Genomic DNA, 17,925 nt, shown 5'->3' on the forward strand with positions numbered 1-17,925 from the left:
TTGAATTGTGTGGTCGTACCGAGAAAGAAATCCAAAAGCCCAAAGTTATAAGCATAATTAATTAGGCTAGAGTGCGAGTTTTAGTTTATAACAACTAACTATATTTATTTTTCACCCTTCAATTTTAACTATTTAAGATAATATAATCGGATTTCAAAAAATGTGAGTAATTACATGACTAATATTACGTACGAATTGTTAGAAAATTTTCCTATTTATAGAAGCCATGGTCTATTTATAGAAACTGGTGTAATCCGAAAGTGAGTAATCGTTCGAACAAAGCGAAAGCAAACAGTTTTACTGCCAACTGCCAACTTTTCAGTTTATCAGGAGCAATGGAAGAAAACATGAGTACAGATAGCCCTCAAGGTTTGTAATAAACAAACATCCACTGGTCAATATACGAATACAACGTGAAAAAAGTCTTTGTGACTATTTTTTAAACTTCATTTATATTATGTTTTCATGTTCATAAGAGAAAATTCGAAAGGTTTAAAACCTATGATGAGTCAATTTATATATTTGTTAGTCACAAATCACAGTGACACATTTTAGAGAAAATGAGACCATATCATAGAAGACATCACATAAATATATAGATCTAAACATAATTTTTATTCAATGTAATATTTTGTGAAAAATGGAATAATTAGTCAATATTCAATCCTTGGCCAGGAAGGAAAACTCTAAAATTGTTGTATACGAAGTATAAAAAAAACCCTCAAAGTTATCTAAGTTCTTGCACAATTTTGTACTATAGTGTTTCTTAGGGCTGGGCAAAAATATCGATATTTCAATATATTGCAATGCAATGACAAAAAATATTGTATCACAATACGATTTTGTAATATCGATATATTGGCAATATGCTTAGATTAAGGAACTTTGTCATTAAATATAAAAATGGACTTATGAAAGTTTGTTATTAAGCCAAAGAATAAGACAGAAGTTTTTTTGTGGGAACATTTCAGAGCATAACTTAAATGAAATCAACAAACTTTTTTTCCCATGTTCAATGGTTACTTATCATAGTTATGTACATTCTGTATGTAAATTAAAGTAAATATAGTAAGAAAATGCCATTTTAATTACATTGAAAATAATGCAATACATATCGCAATACAGTTAAAAATATCGCAATATATCACAATACGAAATCTCTGGCCAATACCCAGCGCTAGTGTTTCTCTATACAATGTATTACAAAATTACTCTAGTGATGGCAGAACAGAGAAATCACTATGTTAAAATAATATGATGTTTTTAAGTGCCTGCAAAATACTATTTGTCGCATATCTGCGGTGATTTTCTTTGATCTTTCTGTTGTGATATATCCCATATCACATATGCGATAATACTTTCCATGCCCCTTCATATATCACTGCAGGGGGCAGAAATCAGGTCATGAGAAAAAAAAACTGATTTTATTTCACAAGTTCATAACCACAGAAAAATGAACATGTATAGCTATTTCTTAACCTTTAACTAAATTAAAATACATGTATTTAACTGATGAAAGTTCAATTTCAAAAGATTAATCCATTTTGAAAATTTGAAAGTTACGGTAATATCTCCAAACTTTTTATCGTTAAACTCCTTGCTATTTGTTTCTGTGATTTCATGTATGTCGAGTGCCTGGCTCAAAAATAAATTGTCAAAATCTTCAAACTCAGTTAAAAACTCAAAGTCAAATTTACTAAGAACGTCCGACATGTTGGAGAGCTAGGTTGAAATGAATCTTTTTTTTATTATTGAATTTTGACACTCTCAATATAATGAAATTCACGTCATCAGACATGCGACAAGTTGCTTACATCATAGATGCCTCGTATTATTGGTTATATCGTTTTCATGGGGCGTGGAAAACACGGGCGCTACGCGCCCTTGATTTCCATGCCCCATGAAAACGATATAAATACTGCTCGGCTTCTATGATGTAACCTATACATACATGTGACATATAATGGAGCTGACAAAGACATGTCTGTACTCTGCAGCATGTATCAGAAAAAGAGAGCAAGGATATGTACACGTCACAACAGCTGCTGTGACATATACCATGTGATCGAAGGTAGCAGGGCAATCCGTGCCCAGTACCTCCAGGACCACCACAGTAGACACAGTAAACTTTATTTACAGAAGTGACAATTGAATGATTCCAACAATCATTATCTGAAAAGTACAATGACTGTATTGCCAAGGATTGAACTCCAAATGGTAGATTGTCAAATAAGTCAAGTTTAGAGTATTTGATCATACTTTAAAAGTAAAAAATCTAATTGGAAGAGTCCCCTCTCAAATATTTACTAGGCTGGTTCAGTGATTGTGTAGCAAGATATTTCTCCCGGATTTTTTCTCTGACATCTGTTCTTATAAATTCCACAATGATCTTGCATTGTGTTCAGTAGCATATTGCCCCCATCTAATTGAGCGTTTCCTAGTACCTTTACTGTAAAAGAGTTCCGCAAAGTAAAGTAATCGTGATTATCAAGTATTTTATGATAAAATAAAAAAGGATCAACCTGAAGCTTGAAATTGAAAACTTTTCATGCAACGATTTCATTCTTTGTATCTTCATAAGATTGACAGTATATTTTTACACTGTACATTTTTAGATGTTTCTGATTCCAAGCCCATCGTGGAGACTGACGCTTTTGGATTCGGAAAATGTACTTCTTCACACAGGTTTACTTTTTATGATTATTGCAATTTAAAGGTGCATAGACACTGTTGGAAGTTAATTTTTTCTAAAATTTTTGTAAAAACTTATATATTGCAAGAGCACTCACAAGAAAATACAAAAAAATCTTATTTCATCTCAAAGTTATTTAAACTTAGAATTTCGGGTCAGATTTGATTGACAAGTCCTTTCACTTTCACAAATTATAATTTTATTCTTGATATTTCAGAAAAACTGGCAATTTTGTTGTAAATTAATGAAAAATATTTAAACTATAATCTAGAAAATTCTGTTGTACAGTACTAAGCCAGTAGCCACCACAATACAGACAGCCTCTGAGTTTTTCTCCACAAAGTACAAGATGGACTACGAGAACAGAGGAAGAGCCATCATCATCAATAACAAGAAGTTCAACCCGAACACTGGTCTGAACGACAGGAATGGGACGGACGTTGACGCCTCCGCCCTCTGTTGTCGACTCTCCGAGCTCGACTTTGAAGTAGATCTGTTTCACAATCTCAAAGCAGACGAAATTAAATACCAGTTAAAAAAGGGTAAAATTACTCCATTCAAGTTTTCATGTTTTAGCAATATTTTTGTGTTTTTTACATCTTGACATTAATTTTAAATAAAATGTTAAAATAAAATGAAAGGTTTACGAACAAAATTTGAAATTTTTTTCAGATGAAAAATTAACTTAATCTACAACTGAATTTAATGCTATAACTTCCCTTTACCTTGTAACAGCTGCATCTGAGGACCACAGTAACAATGACTGTTTCACCTGTGCCATTCTGTCCCATGGGGAGGATGGATTAATCTGGGGGATAGACCGACTTATTGCAATCAACGACCTCCTGGAACCATTCAAGGGAAATAAATGCCTCTCCCTGGCAGGCAAACCCAAAATCTTTTTCATTCAGGTAAAAACAGTTTATTATTTTCTCAGATGGTATACCATACCATTTAATACTTTTATGTTCTACAGTCTATGTTTTGTGAGAGGTGAAATTAGATCCCAAGGAACTTCAAAAATTGAAGTAGTTTAACCGTGTACATATTAGTTGAAAGAGGTAGGGGCTCCATGTGCGAAAATCGGCCCCAAATTTTTCGAATTTTCAAAGCTAGTTAATAAAATCGACTTTACTTATATTTCACAGTTTACCATCATTGCATTCCACAAATAGCAAAAGTTCGGGAGATTGACTACTTATGACGTCATATTTGTGACGTAAACCAGGACGTAATTTGGCAAAAATCATCAAAATCTCATAATTTTTGCCATAAATTGATTAAAAAAAATACCTCCGCACACACCCACCAAAACAAAATTTCTTGTAAATGTTCATTATTAACAAATCTATCAACAATTGAAGTATCGTATTGGTGGAGGCCTGCGGAGCATGAAAAATCGATCGATGAACGAAAAGCTTTCCTGTCATTCCAAGTAATCAATTATCATAATTTACATCAATATAATTTCCAATAGATATCATATTGTGTTTTTATATCACCGTACATATTTTAAAAACATGTTTTAATATATCTACTAATAAATGTAAGAAATTGTTATCAATTTAGGACATGGTAGCTGAAATATGCTGTGATTTTGGGTATAATAATTCCAAATCAGTCCGAATTTTGCTACACTCACGCAGTCATTTACCTTAGGGGAAATTGGGGTAACTGGGACACTTTTCATAAAATTTCTAAACTTCTCAAAAATTAGCTGTAAATTTTAATATTTCGCATAAGTATTGCATAGTTGCATTTTTGTGTTAGATAACCGTAGTGTAATTTTTTGTTTTGTTTTAATACTATAAAAATAAACAAACATATTATATCTTGTTCACATTGACCCAGTAACCCCTATATGTTGGGGTAACTTGGACAATTGTTAAACAACATTTCGCGATAGATATTTTGATAATAAGACTGAGGTAAACTTTAAAATTTACTTTTAAATCAATTAAACAGCTGAATTCTATTTCAAAGATGATAAATGATTAGCCCAATAAGCTCAGTACTGGGATATTTCTAAAGTATTGCAAATTTAGTAGTCTCATTATTTGCTACTACCCAACTTTCAAAATCTATAAGATTTCATCACAAAAACTGAAGAAACAACTCTATTTAATTTATTTGATTATACAAAAATTATATTTCAGGTAAAATTACTTTATTGAAATCAAAAAATTGTAAAACTCCATTTAACAAACATTCAGTTCATTTACAACAACAAATATTTATCGGCAAGGGGACGGTTACAGATGTTTCCCCAGACTCTTCCATACACCTGCACATTATTTCGAAAAATAACCATATTTGATCAAAATACATCATCTTTTAGTTCTAAAGGTTTTACTCTAGTTGCAATATTGTAGCCCTTCAACTTGTTTTACGATTTTGTCAATAATTTACCTCGTTTTGGATAGAAATTGAACTTGCGTAGAGCATGCTCAGCTGGGATATATTAATTCTGTATATGCAGGTGGTATATTGATATTGGTACTAAAAAAGGATAAAAAAAAAAGTAAATTTAAATAGTAAAATTATTCTTTATAAGAAACAGAGTAAAACCAATTTGCTTCAAAACTTTGATTACGGAACATAATTAAACACTTTTGTGATCATCACATTTGAACGTATTAATCCCTTTTCCAAAACATCCAGTGCAAGACTCATGAAACCATAAATTACATCGATCATCAGAGCATTTCACCCAGTCTTCATCGTCAGATTCATCATCATAGTAATATCTATGGCAATAGCTGCAGAAATCTTCCCCAGTTTCCTTGTTGACGTTTTCCTTGGTTTTTCGCTTTGATTTCCCCATCTTTTTGTTTTTCTTCTTCATTTCTTGTAATTTCTTACGGACTTCTTTTTCAATTCTCTTTTGTTCCTTTTCGTTTTCTTTGTCTTCAATCTCCTTTATCACTTCATCTGCTGTAAGACATCGCGCTGATGTGGTTCTTCGAGATTTTCTGTTTGCAGCTGACTTTTTCTCCTTTTCGAATGAAGGGACCACTAAAAGACTAGAGAGAACATCGCCTGATGCACATGGAACTTCGTGATCAACAGAACTAGACGACAGGCTTGCATGCGCATCAGCATCAATTTCAACGTCGGTTGATTCCTGCTCAGATGATCTACATGCATTTTAAATTTTTTCGCCCTCCAGATTTGGTAAAATTGTGAAACCATAGAAGGTCCAAACACTTCCTCGGGTATCACTGAAGGATTAAATGGGAAAATTCCTGTGGCACGAAATGCGCTAGAAGCATTAGACATTGTGCAGACTTTGTGATAGGCTATCGTGAACAGTCCACAGAAGTCGTATCTTGTTATTATCCGACCTGGATTTTCTTTCATGAACTGCATGCAAGCTTTATTATATTCTGTTTTCAGTGGTTTGTTATAAGCACTTGTCAATAGGTTGAAGCTCGCTGGTCATGAGGGGGAGGCAGAGAATATCAATGTCGATCTTTGGCCAGCTTCAGTATTTCCAAGCTTATATGAGAAGAGTGGCCATCCATAATCAGCAGGACTGGTCGATGCGTAGGAAGATATTTTATGAAATGATTTTTAAACCAGTGCTCAAAAAGCTCTCTGTCGATGAATGATGATTTACTGGTCGCAAATAGTGTGCCAGGTGGGGCATTAGAAACTAAACCCTTGTTTAAGCGCGGTCCCTTAAAAATAATCATGGGAGGGATGTACAATCCTGATGCACTGGCGCAGATAACTACAGAGACATTTTCTCCTCGATCTCCACTTGTCTTGCTGTGAATAGCTCGCATGCCTTTCAGCCCTACGATCTTCCCTGGTGTGTGCACAGTGTTAATTCCACTCTCATCAACATTGTAAATTTGGGAACCTTTGTCAAATAGTTTTAACCTATTTACTGTATTTTCTAACAATTGGAAGTAGGATGTCACGACATGCTTGTTTAACATCATTCCTCGTGCCGCTAAATAAAAAAGTCCTTCAAAGGCTTTCTAATGGCAAGTTGTGGATTGACGACGCATGAAGCCCTCGTACCAATCATATCCTGCTTTAGCTTTGATTTTTCTGAAACTGGGTAATTTTCAAATTACTGCCATGGCGTAAAGGTTTTACAGATGTAATCAATTGTCAACCCAAATCCGCAATTAGCCATTTCTAAAATGTGACTCACGAGCTGATTTTCCTGGTCTGCAGAAAACACTGTGGGTTTGGAAGCTGGGTCGTCAACTTGCCTCTTTCCGTTCACTCTTCTCTCCAAGGTCGACTTCGGAACGCCGTACTGTTCAGCTGCTCGACGTATGCTGAGTTTCTTTATCTTGACAGCTTCAAAGGCTTTCTTCATAGAATCTACAGACCATTTCCCTTGTTTTGGATTTTCATTCTTTTTTCGTCTCGCCATACCTAAAATGTTTAGTAAACAGTAGTAACACATGCCTCAATGAAACGGATATATTATAATGATCCCCCCTTTTTTTTTTTACATATGCATATATATTCTCATCAAAGACTATCCAAACATAAAACAATAAAACACAGTTATAGCAAACACGCTTATAATAAATTTATAACGAATCGTCTGCACCTACCCTTTGCTAGAAGCGTGTTTTACTGTAAATAGACTAAACGCTTATAACAAATTAACGATGTCCCACATACCCCGATCTATTTATGAAATGCAGTAGTCCTATTGTCATGCTTACTGGTATAGATTATTGTACAGTTGGTTAGATAATTCAGTTTGTGGTTTATAAAACAAGAAAAATGCTGTTTAAAACACATATGCCTTTTGTTTTTTAACAAAAATTAATAAATGAGTTTTAGATTTAATGATTAGAAACAAAACTAAGAAATCAATATTGTATGTTGAATTGTGACGTCATAATGAATTGTTTACACTGAATTTAAAAAAAAAACCAAAACAAAATTGGATTTTGTTCTAATAATATGTGGATATACAATTGTTTACAGCATAAGTGTGTGATATATATCTTAAAACAATAATATTCTAGAATACTTGTCACTTTGAGTATAAACATACAGGTGCAAGGTTGACATGTTCATGATGTTGTAAAAATGGCGCGTCATGACGTCATGTATCATATTCATACTTATACACAAAGACATATGTTTATTAAATACCGAAAAAAAATATCCTCAATTCAAAAAAACCTGTGGAAACTGATGAACAAATTCGTACGAATGACTACCTTCCTATACGTTCTCCTTTAATCAATTGTTTTAAGTAAATTTCTGAGAAATAATACATTAAAAGAGATAGTTCCCGTGACTTCTACTTAGTAAATAATATCAGATATCAGCTTACCTTAGTGTATATCCAAAAAACACTCTAGGTGTTTATTCAAATTTCCCCGCTGGCCGACTTTGTTTCACAAGGACGCGCACGGAGGCAATGTTGATTTATAGAAGATTTCCATCGACGGGCGACAACTTGCTATTTATATATAAAGAAAAAATGTGCATGTGTCCCAGTTGCCCCAGTGTCCCAGTTACCCCAATTTCCCCTATATACCGCTGTACCTCGCATTACACATGCACACCTGTGTTAATCCAACCTTTATTTTTAAACAGAATGGTTTGTGAATATTACATGCAAAAATAAAAAGGCATAATGTATTAATTAAACTCTAGCTTCAACAATATCATTCATAATTTGCTACCCTTTTTAAAAATCAACTCGTATGAAAACGATGCATTGGACTTCCCATCGAAGTCGTGACGTTTTTGCCTAATCAGTGTGAATTGTTGATGGATAAAACATAATGAATTAGGTTACGATAGAATGAACTTCCAAGAACATTATCTGTTTGATAACACCTAAAAATATACAAAGTTATGACTGCTATTGTAACCCACTCCCTACAGTTTGGTATTATCTATTTTCGAATCACGTGTACAAGACTGCAGCTGAATTAATTGCTCATTCTGCACACACAATTTATTTATATACAATGTTCTATACGTGTAATAAATTAATATTGGTTTCTTTAAATGCAACTTACAGGGTATGTAAGTAACGTTTTTATAAAACAAAGCGAAAACTACTCCAAAGTCAAAACCAGGTTAATATCGGTCAGCGTCAGTCATGTAAATACCACAGTCCCCCCCCCCCTTCTTTCTAATGCGCCGATTTGTCGAAGATATCTTGTTCTATTATATGAATATGATTTTTTTGTCAACTGGGACAACTGGCTTTCATATATTAAATATACTGAATTCTGCATCTTAATAAGTATTATATAACATTCACAGTTAAAATAAAAAGATGATTCGAAATAAAATGAATGTACCTGTAAATATTTGATCCACACACCACATTACAATTCTGCGTGCAATTAGTCTTTCATAAAAAAAAACTTAAGTAAACAGCGCAACAATTGAACACAATTAAAACAAAATGATAGTAAATCAGCATGTGCTTTTCTGTTTATAAAAAAGAAATTAAAAAAGTAATTTGAGCGGAAATAAATTGGATGCCGTGGAACCCTCCTCGAAAACAGATAAACCTCTATGTGAAATGACTATGAAAAGTCAATCATTGAATGTGGTATAAATGATTGTTGATTGAATGTTGTTTACATTAACCATTTGGAAATAGTTTATACTTAAAATAAAAGATAACAGTGAAATTTCAACTCACTTGTACATTACATTATATTACGAAAGCCCAGTGAGCTCATTTTCGTAGGTAAAAAAAATAAATTTTTCACGTTATAACGCGAAACTTTCACGAATAAACGCGTTACTTTCGCGTTATAACGCGAAACTTTCGCGGATAAACGCGTTACTTTCGCGTAAAAACGCGAAACTTTCGCGATATAACACGTAACTTTCGCGTCATAACGCAAAACTTTTGCTGTTTAAAGAGACATTTGCTTTAGTCTCAACGTTCTTTTGAATTTGTCATCAATTTTATTCATTTAATACAATGATAATCAAAAGGCTATTTTGATCTTGGACTATCGTTAAATTTTAAGCTTTCTTGCTATTGAATCCATCTTAACCGTCACAATTTGTCTTTTCAACGCTGTTTTCAAAGTTTATGCGAGTTCCAAAAGTTTTCAAGCTTTTAATTTCGGGGAAAATCACCCCTTTTCCGTTTTTTTTTATGCACTATCTAGAGAATCTGAAATAATTTTATTCTATAGAGATCAAGATTTCAGAAAATTGTCAAAATGAGGTAAATTTGTCAATTGTGTTCTACCGCATTTGTGAAAATTGGATAGCAGATTTTCATTTGTCTCCTTTAGATTCACTGTGGAAATTAGATATCCTATTTTGAGGTTGCACCACGTTTTCATTCCATTGCTTACGAAAACATTGACAATTCAAAGTGTACAAACTCTGCTGTATACCTTCATAGTTTTTATTTATGGCTCCACGAACTTCTCTATAACCCAATATTGGAGACAATGAAATTATAATTGTTCATTTTTTAAGTTATGTTTCTAAAGTGTATAATTTTTTGTCCAAAATGATTGATTGCTTAATTTACTAGTGGTACAGTTGAAGTAAATGTTACTGATTAAAAACAACTAAAAAAATGTCAAATGGAGATTTTCCTTAAGAAATAATCAGTCTAAAGAATTTAACAATTGAAAAACATGTACAAGAAAGTAAAATTCATTTTATTAATTCAATAGTAAGATTTTTAAAATAAAATAAAATATTCTGATGACTAATCTATCCTATTCTAGTATAATATATCTAATATAATATTTTTTCGCAAAATAACGTGAAAGTTACGCGTTTATTCGCGAAAGTTTCGCGTTATATCGTGAAAGTTTTGCGTTATAACGCGAAAGTTACGCGTTATATCGCTGAAAGGTTCGCGTTATAAGCGAAAGTTACGCGATTCCAAAGTTTCATGGATATATAAAGTTACGCGTTATATCGCGAAAGTTTCGCGTTATAACGCGAAATTACGCGTTTATTCGCGAAAGTTTGCGTTATATCGCGAAAGTTAAGCGTTTATTCGCGAAAGGTACACGTTATAACGCGAAAAAAATTATTTTTCTTACCTACGAAAATGAGCTCATTGGGATTTCGTATGATATGAATAAATGGAATGTTGTATTTAAAAAAAATCAGAGACATTCTTTTCCAAGGATGAAAAATTTTATGTAAATCAGATAGCTAATAATTTCATATGCTGAAGCTAAGTTGTTTCAACTCATAAGAGGGGGGGGGATTAATTGTTGTTTATTAACTATGATCCTTCACTCATGGAAACACAACTTGCTCATTTGCAGATCTAAAAGGGATATGCTCCGCCCCCCCCCCCCCAGGAATTTGCAGAGTTAGCAAATATATACTAAACCAAATAAAAGAGACTTTGAACAGTTATCTTTTTCGTGAAAAAACAACAGGGGACACCGATTTATATGATCTCATCCGAACTTCAACATCCCGCAGTTAATTTATAACCGTATCTAATGATAAGGTTGAATAGGAAGGGGTTTGTCTTGATCACATGAAAAAATGTTTAGTTAAATGTTTTCAAAAAAATAATGAAAAAAAATCAAATCATTTTAAAGCAATTTGATTTCGAGGGGTCCATTTTAAAGCATTATTTTAGCAAAATTGCTTAGATATTTTCATTTGTGGTTGTATTAGAGACGTTATTTTTTTAGTAGTTCAGTAAAATATTTTTTAAATGATAACATGTATTGAAATAAAATATTTTAAAAACATCACCTATTCCCAGTGGTTACGTGCTTGATTTTAACATATATTTTTTTCGGATTATCAAAATGAAAAAGGTTTAGTAATGTCCCTCAAGATTAAGATTTAGTAATGTCCACACAAAATACGTGTATTATGTAAATCAAAATTTAACAGGACGATAGAATTAAGGCTGAGCATCCCCTTGCAATTATATTGATCAAGCTTAAGGCAGCATTGGACATCGATCCCGATGCAAATTACGTCACCTCCGTTTTGCACAGAATTAACACAGAATTAGTCCTTAAATACAAACACACACAATTGCCTTCCAATATCCCCTAAAACTCTATTGTAAAGAAGTAATTAGACCTGTGCATCTTTTAATATCCATATTAAGATATTAACAAGACTAGTACTTAAAAATCCTAAATGACGTTCAAAAGTCATATTTCATGGACGATATTGGGTGCAAAACACAGTTTTATGTATGACGTTATCAGGACGTTACTTGGTGAGGGACAAGCAAAACTGGCCCCTGTAAAGAAATAAAATGGAGGCTTGTTACATATACTTCTGCATATCAATGGAAAGATAAAATTGTGAATTTAATAAATATCCAACTATAATACATTCATCAATTACTACTAGGGAGTATTTGACACCTGAAATATGGGGGATATTGGGTTGTTTATGTATCCATTTTCAGCATTTTTAACCCCCCCCCCCCCCCGCTCAACAAAAACAGAAAAAATCTGACAAAATAAGTTATGTGCATTTCACAGAACAAGTCCTAAGGTTTTCTTTTAGTGTGCTTTTAGGGTACATTTTCCACCTCTTGAAAGAGCTACATTACCTGTTAATTGACTCATGCAATACTGCATATGTGAAAACAAGATGTTTGGGGAGTTATCTCCCCCTATTAAAAAGTCTCACAATTTTTTTTTCTAAAAATGAATGCACATTTTTTTTCTTTAAATATTAAGAGAAGACTCTACTTTATGCGAATAAAAACAAAAAAGATGCAGTTTTCATCTAGACTCCTATAAATAGCAGGAAAATCCCTACCCAGCATGCTTCTCTTTGGGACCCCCCCCCCCCCCCCCTGGATTTTATACTAAACTGCGTTTAGCTACCATTAGAAAAAATTGTTTTATTAAGAGGAATTATATACTGAAAAGAAGTCTTCATATCAATTTACTGATGACCTCTATATTGCAACAAATTGAAAACATAACGTTTTGAAAGTGACCAAAATTGTCAAGTTTTTGAGATATTTCCTTTCTGTTATTAATGTAGTCAGAGACATATTTATGAAGAAAGTTGGTTGCTATGACAACCATCAGATTATCATCATCATACCCTGACAAAAGAAATTTAGCCGTTGTAACCTATCAAAAAAGTTTTGTTGTTCTTATCAATATTAGTGAGTATGGTTAACTCAGTGTTCTCTGAGGAGGGTACCGAGTAACTGTGTGTGTATAACGTAATGACGTTACTTTTTAACGTTAACGTTAACTATTAACGGCGTTCAAACAATGCCTTAATTTTCTCCTTAAATTAAGTTTTTCGGACAAATTGGTGTTATTTTTAAAAAATAGACATCCACAACATATAATCAAAAAAATAAAATTTATTTTTGAGCTGGGGCCGATTTTCGCCAATGGAGCCCCTACCTCTTTAGAAGAATGCAAAAAACTTTTGTTTTATTTATACATGTATTTTGTGATATGCATGAAAATACCTTGAAGAATTGTAAGTTGATTTGTTGTAAAAATAAATTATGGTGATGTAGCACCACTTAATTAAGATTGTTTATAGCACAATATGCATAATTTTTGGGACACAGGCTTGCCGTGGAACGAAGTTTGATGAAGGTGTGGACATGAACGTGGCTGATGCTAAAGGATTCATGGATATAGAGCCGCAGTTCTCTCTTCAGAAAATCCCCTCAGAGGCAGACTTTCTCCTGGCTTACTCAGTTGTCCCTGGTGAGTTAAAGTAAAGCCCATAGGCCCGGGGCTTTATTTCTAGCCAGTCAATAATTCTTTTCAATAAATATGTAACATATATTTTTACCTTTAAAAAAATACATGGACTTTTTTCTTGCATTTCAAAATCTCAACAATATATAAATTGAATATGAGAAGACATTTTTCAAAGACATATTTCAGGAAATTAATTATTTTCAGTCAGGTGTAGTTGCTTGAGGCATCAAAATTTTGAATGACTAAGGTAAAACTTCACAACAGTAAAATATAGCAGCATACAACAGAACTGGGGTCTCCACAAAATTAGTGGAGATCCCTAATATTTAATCAGAGAATCCCAAACAAAAACTTAACCCAATTTAAACTTTTGTATTTCAAATGAATATCACATAAAGTATTTGAACTTGAGAAACATATGCCTTAATAACACTCTTACAAATATATCCTTGCAGCAAATTATATTATATTACTGTGACTTATTGCGGTCTGATATGATGTTTGTTTCTTCCATAAATCCATAATAGATTGTCTTGTTAATCTGGTTACTAAATCAGCTGTCCTTTTTCTGTAGGTTACTACTCGTGGAGAAACTCCTCCAACGGGTCCTGGTTTGTACAGGCCCTGTCCGAGGTCCTAATGAAGCACGGCCAGACCCTCGACCTTCTGACCATGATGACCCGGGTCAATCAAATCGTCGCCAACAAATTCCAGTCCAACACATCCCACCCTGACATGAACGAGAAGAAACAGATTCCGTGCATCACCTCCATGCTCACTAAAGAGGTTTACTTTACCAGTAAATAGAGGGGCACCTGTCTAATGGAGGGGCACCTGTTGTTATGTTGATGTGATACACTTTACTGCCATGGGAAAAGAGAGTGAACAAAATGATCTGTTAAGGATTTTTTTTCCAATTTCATACATTGGCAACTCTAACTTGGTATCACTTGTTACAGATATAAAAGTTGCCATCATCAATGAAAACCTGAAAGTGTTTTTTTTTTATTTTTGGGGAGAATATGAAATGAGTATAAAGGTATTGATATAAGATAGCATTCTCTGACTATGTTAACTGTTAAAACTGTTAAATGTTCTCAATTTATGCAAGAATAGAAACTTCTTTGGAAAATGGGAAATTGAATTTCTAACTGTGCTTTGAACACAACTAGTACTTTTACCAGAAGAGAAATGATATTTAAGATGAAAATTACACTTGTGGGTATATTGAAGATTATTTTCAACATGAGAAGATAAATTGTACATTTGATTTTTTAGCTCACCTCAACGAAGTTGGGGGGAGCTTATGTGATACCCTCGGCGTCGGCGTCGGCGTCCCGGGTTAAGGTTAAGTTTTTTGGAGCAGTTTTCTTTTTAAGTACTTCTATGTCCTATATTGATTAGACATGCATGGAAGATGTTGCTAGTGTGTTTCATTGTACCAGTCAAAGTTTCAGATGCTGCAATTTCAGCAAAGGAATGACCAGGTTAATGTTTTTGGTGCAGGTTAACATTTTTGGTGCAGTTTTTGGTGTAGGTCTCATTTCCGAGTAACTATAAGCCCTATGTTGACCAAACTTACATGGATGATACATCTTAGGATGCATACTACCAGCCTTGCTTCGGATGCTGAATCTGACCTACATTTTCTGGTTGAGTGAACAGGTTAAAGTTTTTGGTGAAGGTTTCATTTTGAAGATACTTTGAGCCCTATGATGACCAAACTTGCATGGCTGGTACATCTTAGGATGTATTCTACTAAACTTGCTTCGGATGCTGAATCTGACCTACATTTTCCGGTTGAGTGAACAGGTTAAAGTTTTTGGTGCAGGTTTCATTTCCAAGTTACTATGAGACATATAATGACCAAACTTACATGGATGATACATCTTAGGATGCATACTACCAGCCTTGTTTCGGATGCTGAATCTGACCTACATTTTCCGGTTGAGTGAACAGGTTAAAGTTTTTGGTGAAAGTTTTATTTTCAAGGTACAGTGTACTAACCGTATAATGACTAAATTGCATGGATGGTACATCTTAGGATGCATACTACCAGACTTGCTTCGGATGCTGAATCTGACCTACATTTTCTGGATTAGTGGAAAGGTTAATTTTTTATACAGGTTTCATTTGCAAGTAACTTTAAGCCCTATGTTGACCAAACTTACATGGATGATACATCTTAGGATGCACACAAATGGACTTGCTTCAGATGCTGAATTGACATACATTTTCCAGATAATAGACCTTGTAAAAGTTATGGGTGCAAGTCTATCACCAAGAAACTATAAGGCTTATATAAACCAGTTGCTTAAATGATGCATCAAGGGATGAAAACTCTCAATCTTGCTTCAGATGCTGGATTTTAATTACATTTTCATGATGAAGAACTAGTTTTTAGTTTTTATATAGGTCTATTCCAAAGTATCAAAATTGCATAAATTTTGCATTTTTGGATGTACACTTTTTGTTGGTTAATTGAGTGACTTAATTTGGCATACTTAAAGACAACACACGTTGAGGGGAGCTCTGTAATCTCTGATTACCTATGTTTTAATGTTACTATTTATGTTAAGTCTTTAAGACAATCATTTAAAAATAACTGTAGAATTTTTCATCATAAAAATCATGTTTAATTATATACCAGTAAGTCAACATGCCCGTCATCTGTAAATACCAGTACATTATCTCCTAGAACTTTTGTATTGCCAGTTTAAAACACAACAATAAACTTGCCATCATACAATTAAAAATTTATACACTGTATAAACTAATTAGAAAAAACAGTGTATAGTTTTTGCAATTTCAATTGACTGAGGTTTGGTACATGTACATGGGATCATATGGTGAAAAACAATACCTATAAAGTATCAGAAAAGTGCAGTAATGCAGACTTGTATATAGGACCCAGGGTCACATCTGTCTTTCACTGAAGAAAAACAAAATGTGTTTGTAAGACAATGATGGCTTTTTTATAAGCAGGTCAAATATCAAGGTCATGGGGTCAAACGTGTAAGAACCTGAAGAACCTGAAGAAAGTTCTTGTCACAAGGAATATACAGTATTTATACAGTACATGTGAGATATGTAAACCTTTAATAGAACCAAGCATTGGAAAGTTTTAGTCTCAGTTTCACAAATTAAAAGTATGTCATAATCCATGGTACAAAAAAGGTCTTGTCATAAAGATTACAATGTCAGATATGAAAGCAATGGCACGAATCGTCCTAAAGTTTTTGCCAAGGTTAAAAATAATTTTTGAACCAAAGAAAGAAATTTTCACAAGGAATGCATATAAGAAATATGAACTAAATTCTTAACATCAACTGTTTAAAAGTTAAGGCCAAAATTAAACTTTTTGAAGACAAACAGACAGTCAGACAGACTTAAAACTTTATACCCCCTGAATCTTAAATATTGTTAGGATACAAATATTTTTTTTCCTAGAAACTTTGCTGTGTTATCTTTTATTTTGTTTTTTTTATAAGAAATTTCCACCATTTATATGCATGAAAATTAAAAGAATATTTGACAATTGTCTATGTCAGTTTTTACCTTGTGATATCAGTGTTATAATAAAGGTTTTTTTTTATATCCAATGTTTATCTGACCATGAGAAGTTACGAAATTTTAAAGTTTTTGGAATGCTGATAAGAGATTGATCAACAACTGTAACAGTGTTTATGTTGAAAATGAAATTAATAAGTGTGACCCCTCACCCTTTTCCCCTTACAACTTTACTGTTTAAATTGTGTGAAGTTCTCACTAAAACTGTCAAAAAGATTCAGATCAATTTTACAGGAGAGCACTGCAAGGAAGAGTAATTTCAAAATTGTAGATTGATAAATGAGAAATCAATAGCAGTATTTTTCAAGGACAAGACCCAGATTTTTAGATCATTGAGATATATTTTACTTGCAGTTCTCGAGATTTTTAAAAGTATTCAAAAAATATTTATTATGTCCACTTGATAGAAGCTTGACTCTTCAAGTGCAAAACCCCTTTCATCCAAGTGTGCATTTCCCAAGTTTCCTGAATGGTCCAGTGGCACTGGAGAAGGCCAGAACAACAAAGCACATAAAAATAGACGTTGTATCAAGATGGATCTGTATCTTATGTAATGCAAAAGTAATTCCAAGGCTTGTCACATCTGAACTGAGTTCAAAGAGTATGGATTTCTGACCTTCACCTTTGACAAAAAATCAATAAGGGTTGTCTGTAGGTAAACAAAAGTTGCAGTATTAAATTCCATTGTAAAAAGCTAAAGGAAAACTGAATTTATCATCTGGGAACTGTTTCAGTGTATGATTATATGACCTTTGGCCTCAAAATCAGAGGTCTTCTTTAGGGCATGAATTGTGATGCAAAAGCTCAGACTTTTAAGATATCACACTGAATTAAGTGTTCCTCATAAATACAGTATGTTATTTATCTTTAACCTATTGACCTAAAAATGAATTAGGGTCTTCATAGGGACAGAGGGATTTGTGAAATTTCATTGCAAGAGCTCAAAAGCATGAGATATCTCCTGGAAACAAAAATGTAACAGACAATGGGTGCGTTCAC

General features: G+C 33.3%; 1 protein-coding gene across 1 annotated transcript; it reads left to right on the plus strand.

Moving 5' to 3' along the window:
- The first annotated feature begins 241 nt into the window (after positions 1-241).
- Positions 242-14,402, plus strand: LOC134252781 (caspase-7-like). The gene is made up of 6 exons (XM_062735304.1): positions 242-369; positions 2,616-2,685; positions 2,981-3,234; positions 3,428-3,603; positions 13,218-13,359; positions 13,931-14,402. The coding sequence occupies exons 1-6, from the start codon at positions 336-338 to the stop codon at positions 14,161-14,163; spliced, it is 909 nt and encodes a 302-aa protein (XP_062591288.1). The 5' UTR covers positions 242-335; the 3' UTR covers positions 14,164-14,402.
- Positions 14,403-17,925: the final 3,523 nt, after the last annotated feature.

Source organism: Saccostrea cucullata, unplaced genomic scaffold (genome assembly GCF_032062105.1).
Source record: "Saccostrea cucullata isolate Sc308-1 unplaced genomic scaffold, CSIRO_AGI_Scuc_v1 ctg101, whole genome shotgun sequence".
NCBI lineage: Eukaryota > Metazoa > Mollusca > Bivalvia > Ostreida > Ostreidae > Saccostrea > Saccostrea cuccullata.

What these genes read in the sequence shown, in the direction of transcription:
- LOC134252781 (XM_062735304.1), top strand. Translation starts at nt 336, where the DNA reads ATGGAAGAAAACATGAGTACAGATAGCCCTCAAG. An exon ending in GAGTACAGATAGCCCTCAAG is followed by an intron (nt 370 to 2,615) that starts GTTTGTAATAAA and finishes GTACATTTTTAG; the next exon opens with ATGTTTCTGATTCCAAGCCC. An exon ending in CCAAAATCTTTTTCATTCAG is followed by an intron (nt 3,604 to 13,217) that starts GTAAAAACAGTT and finishes TTTGGGACACAG; the next exon opens with GCTTGCCGTGGAACGAAGTT.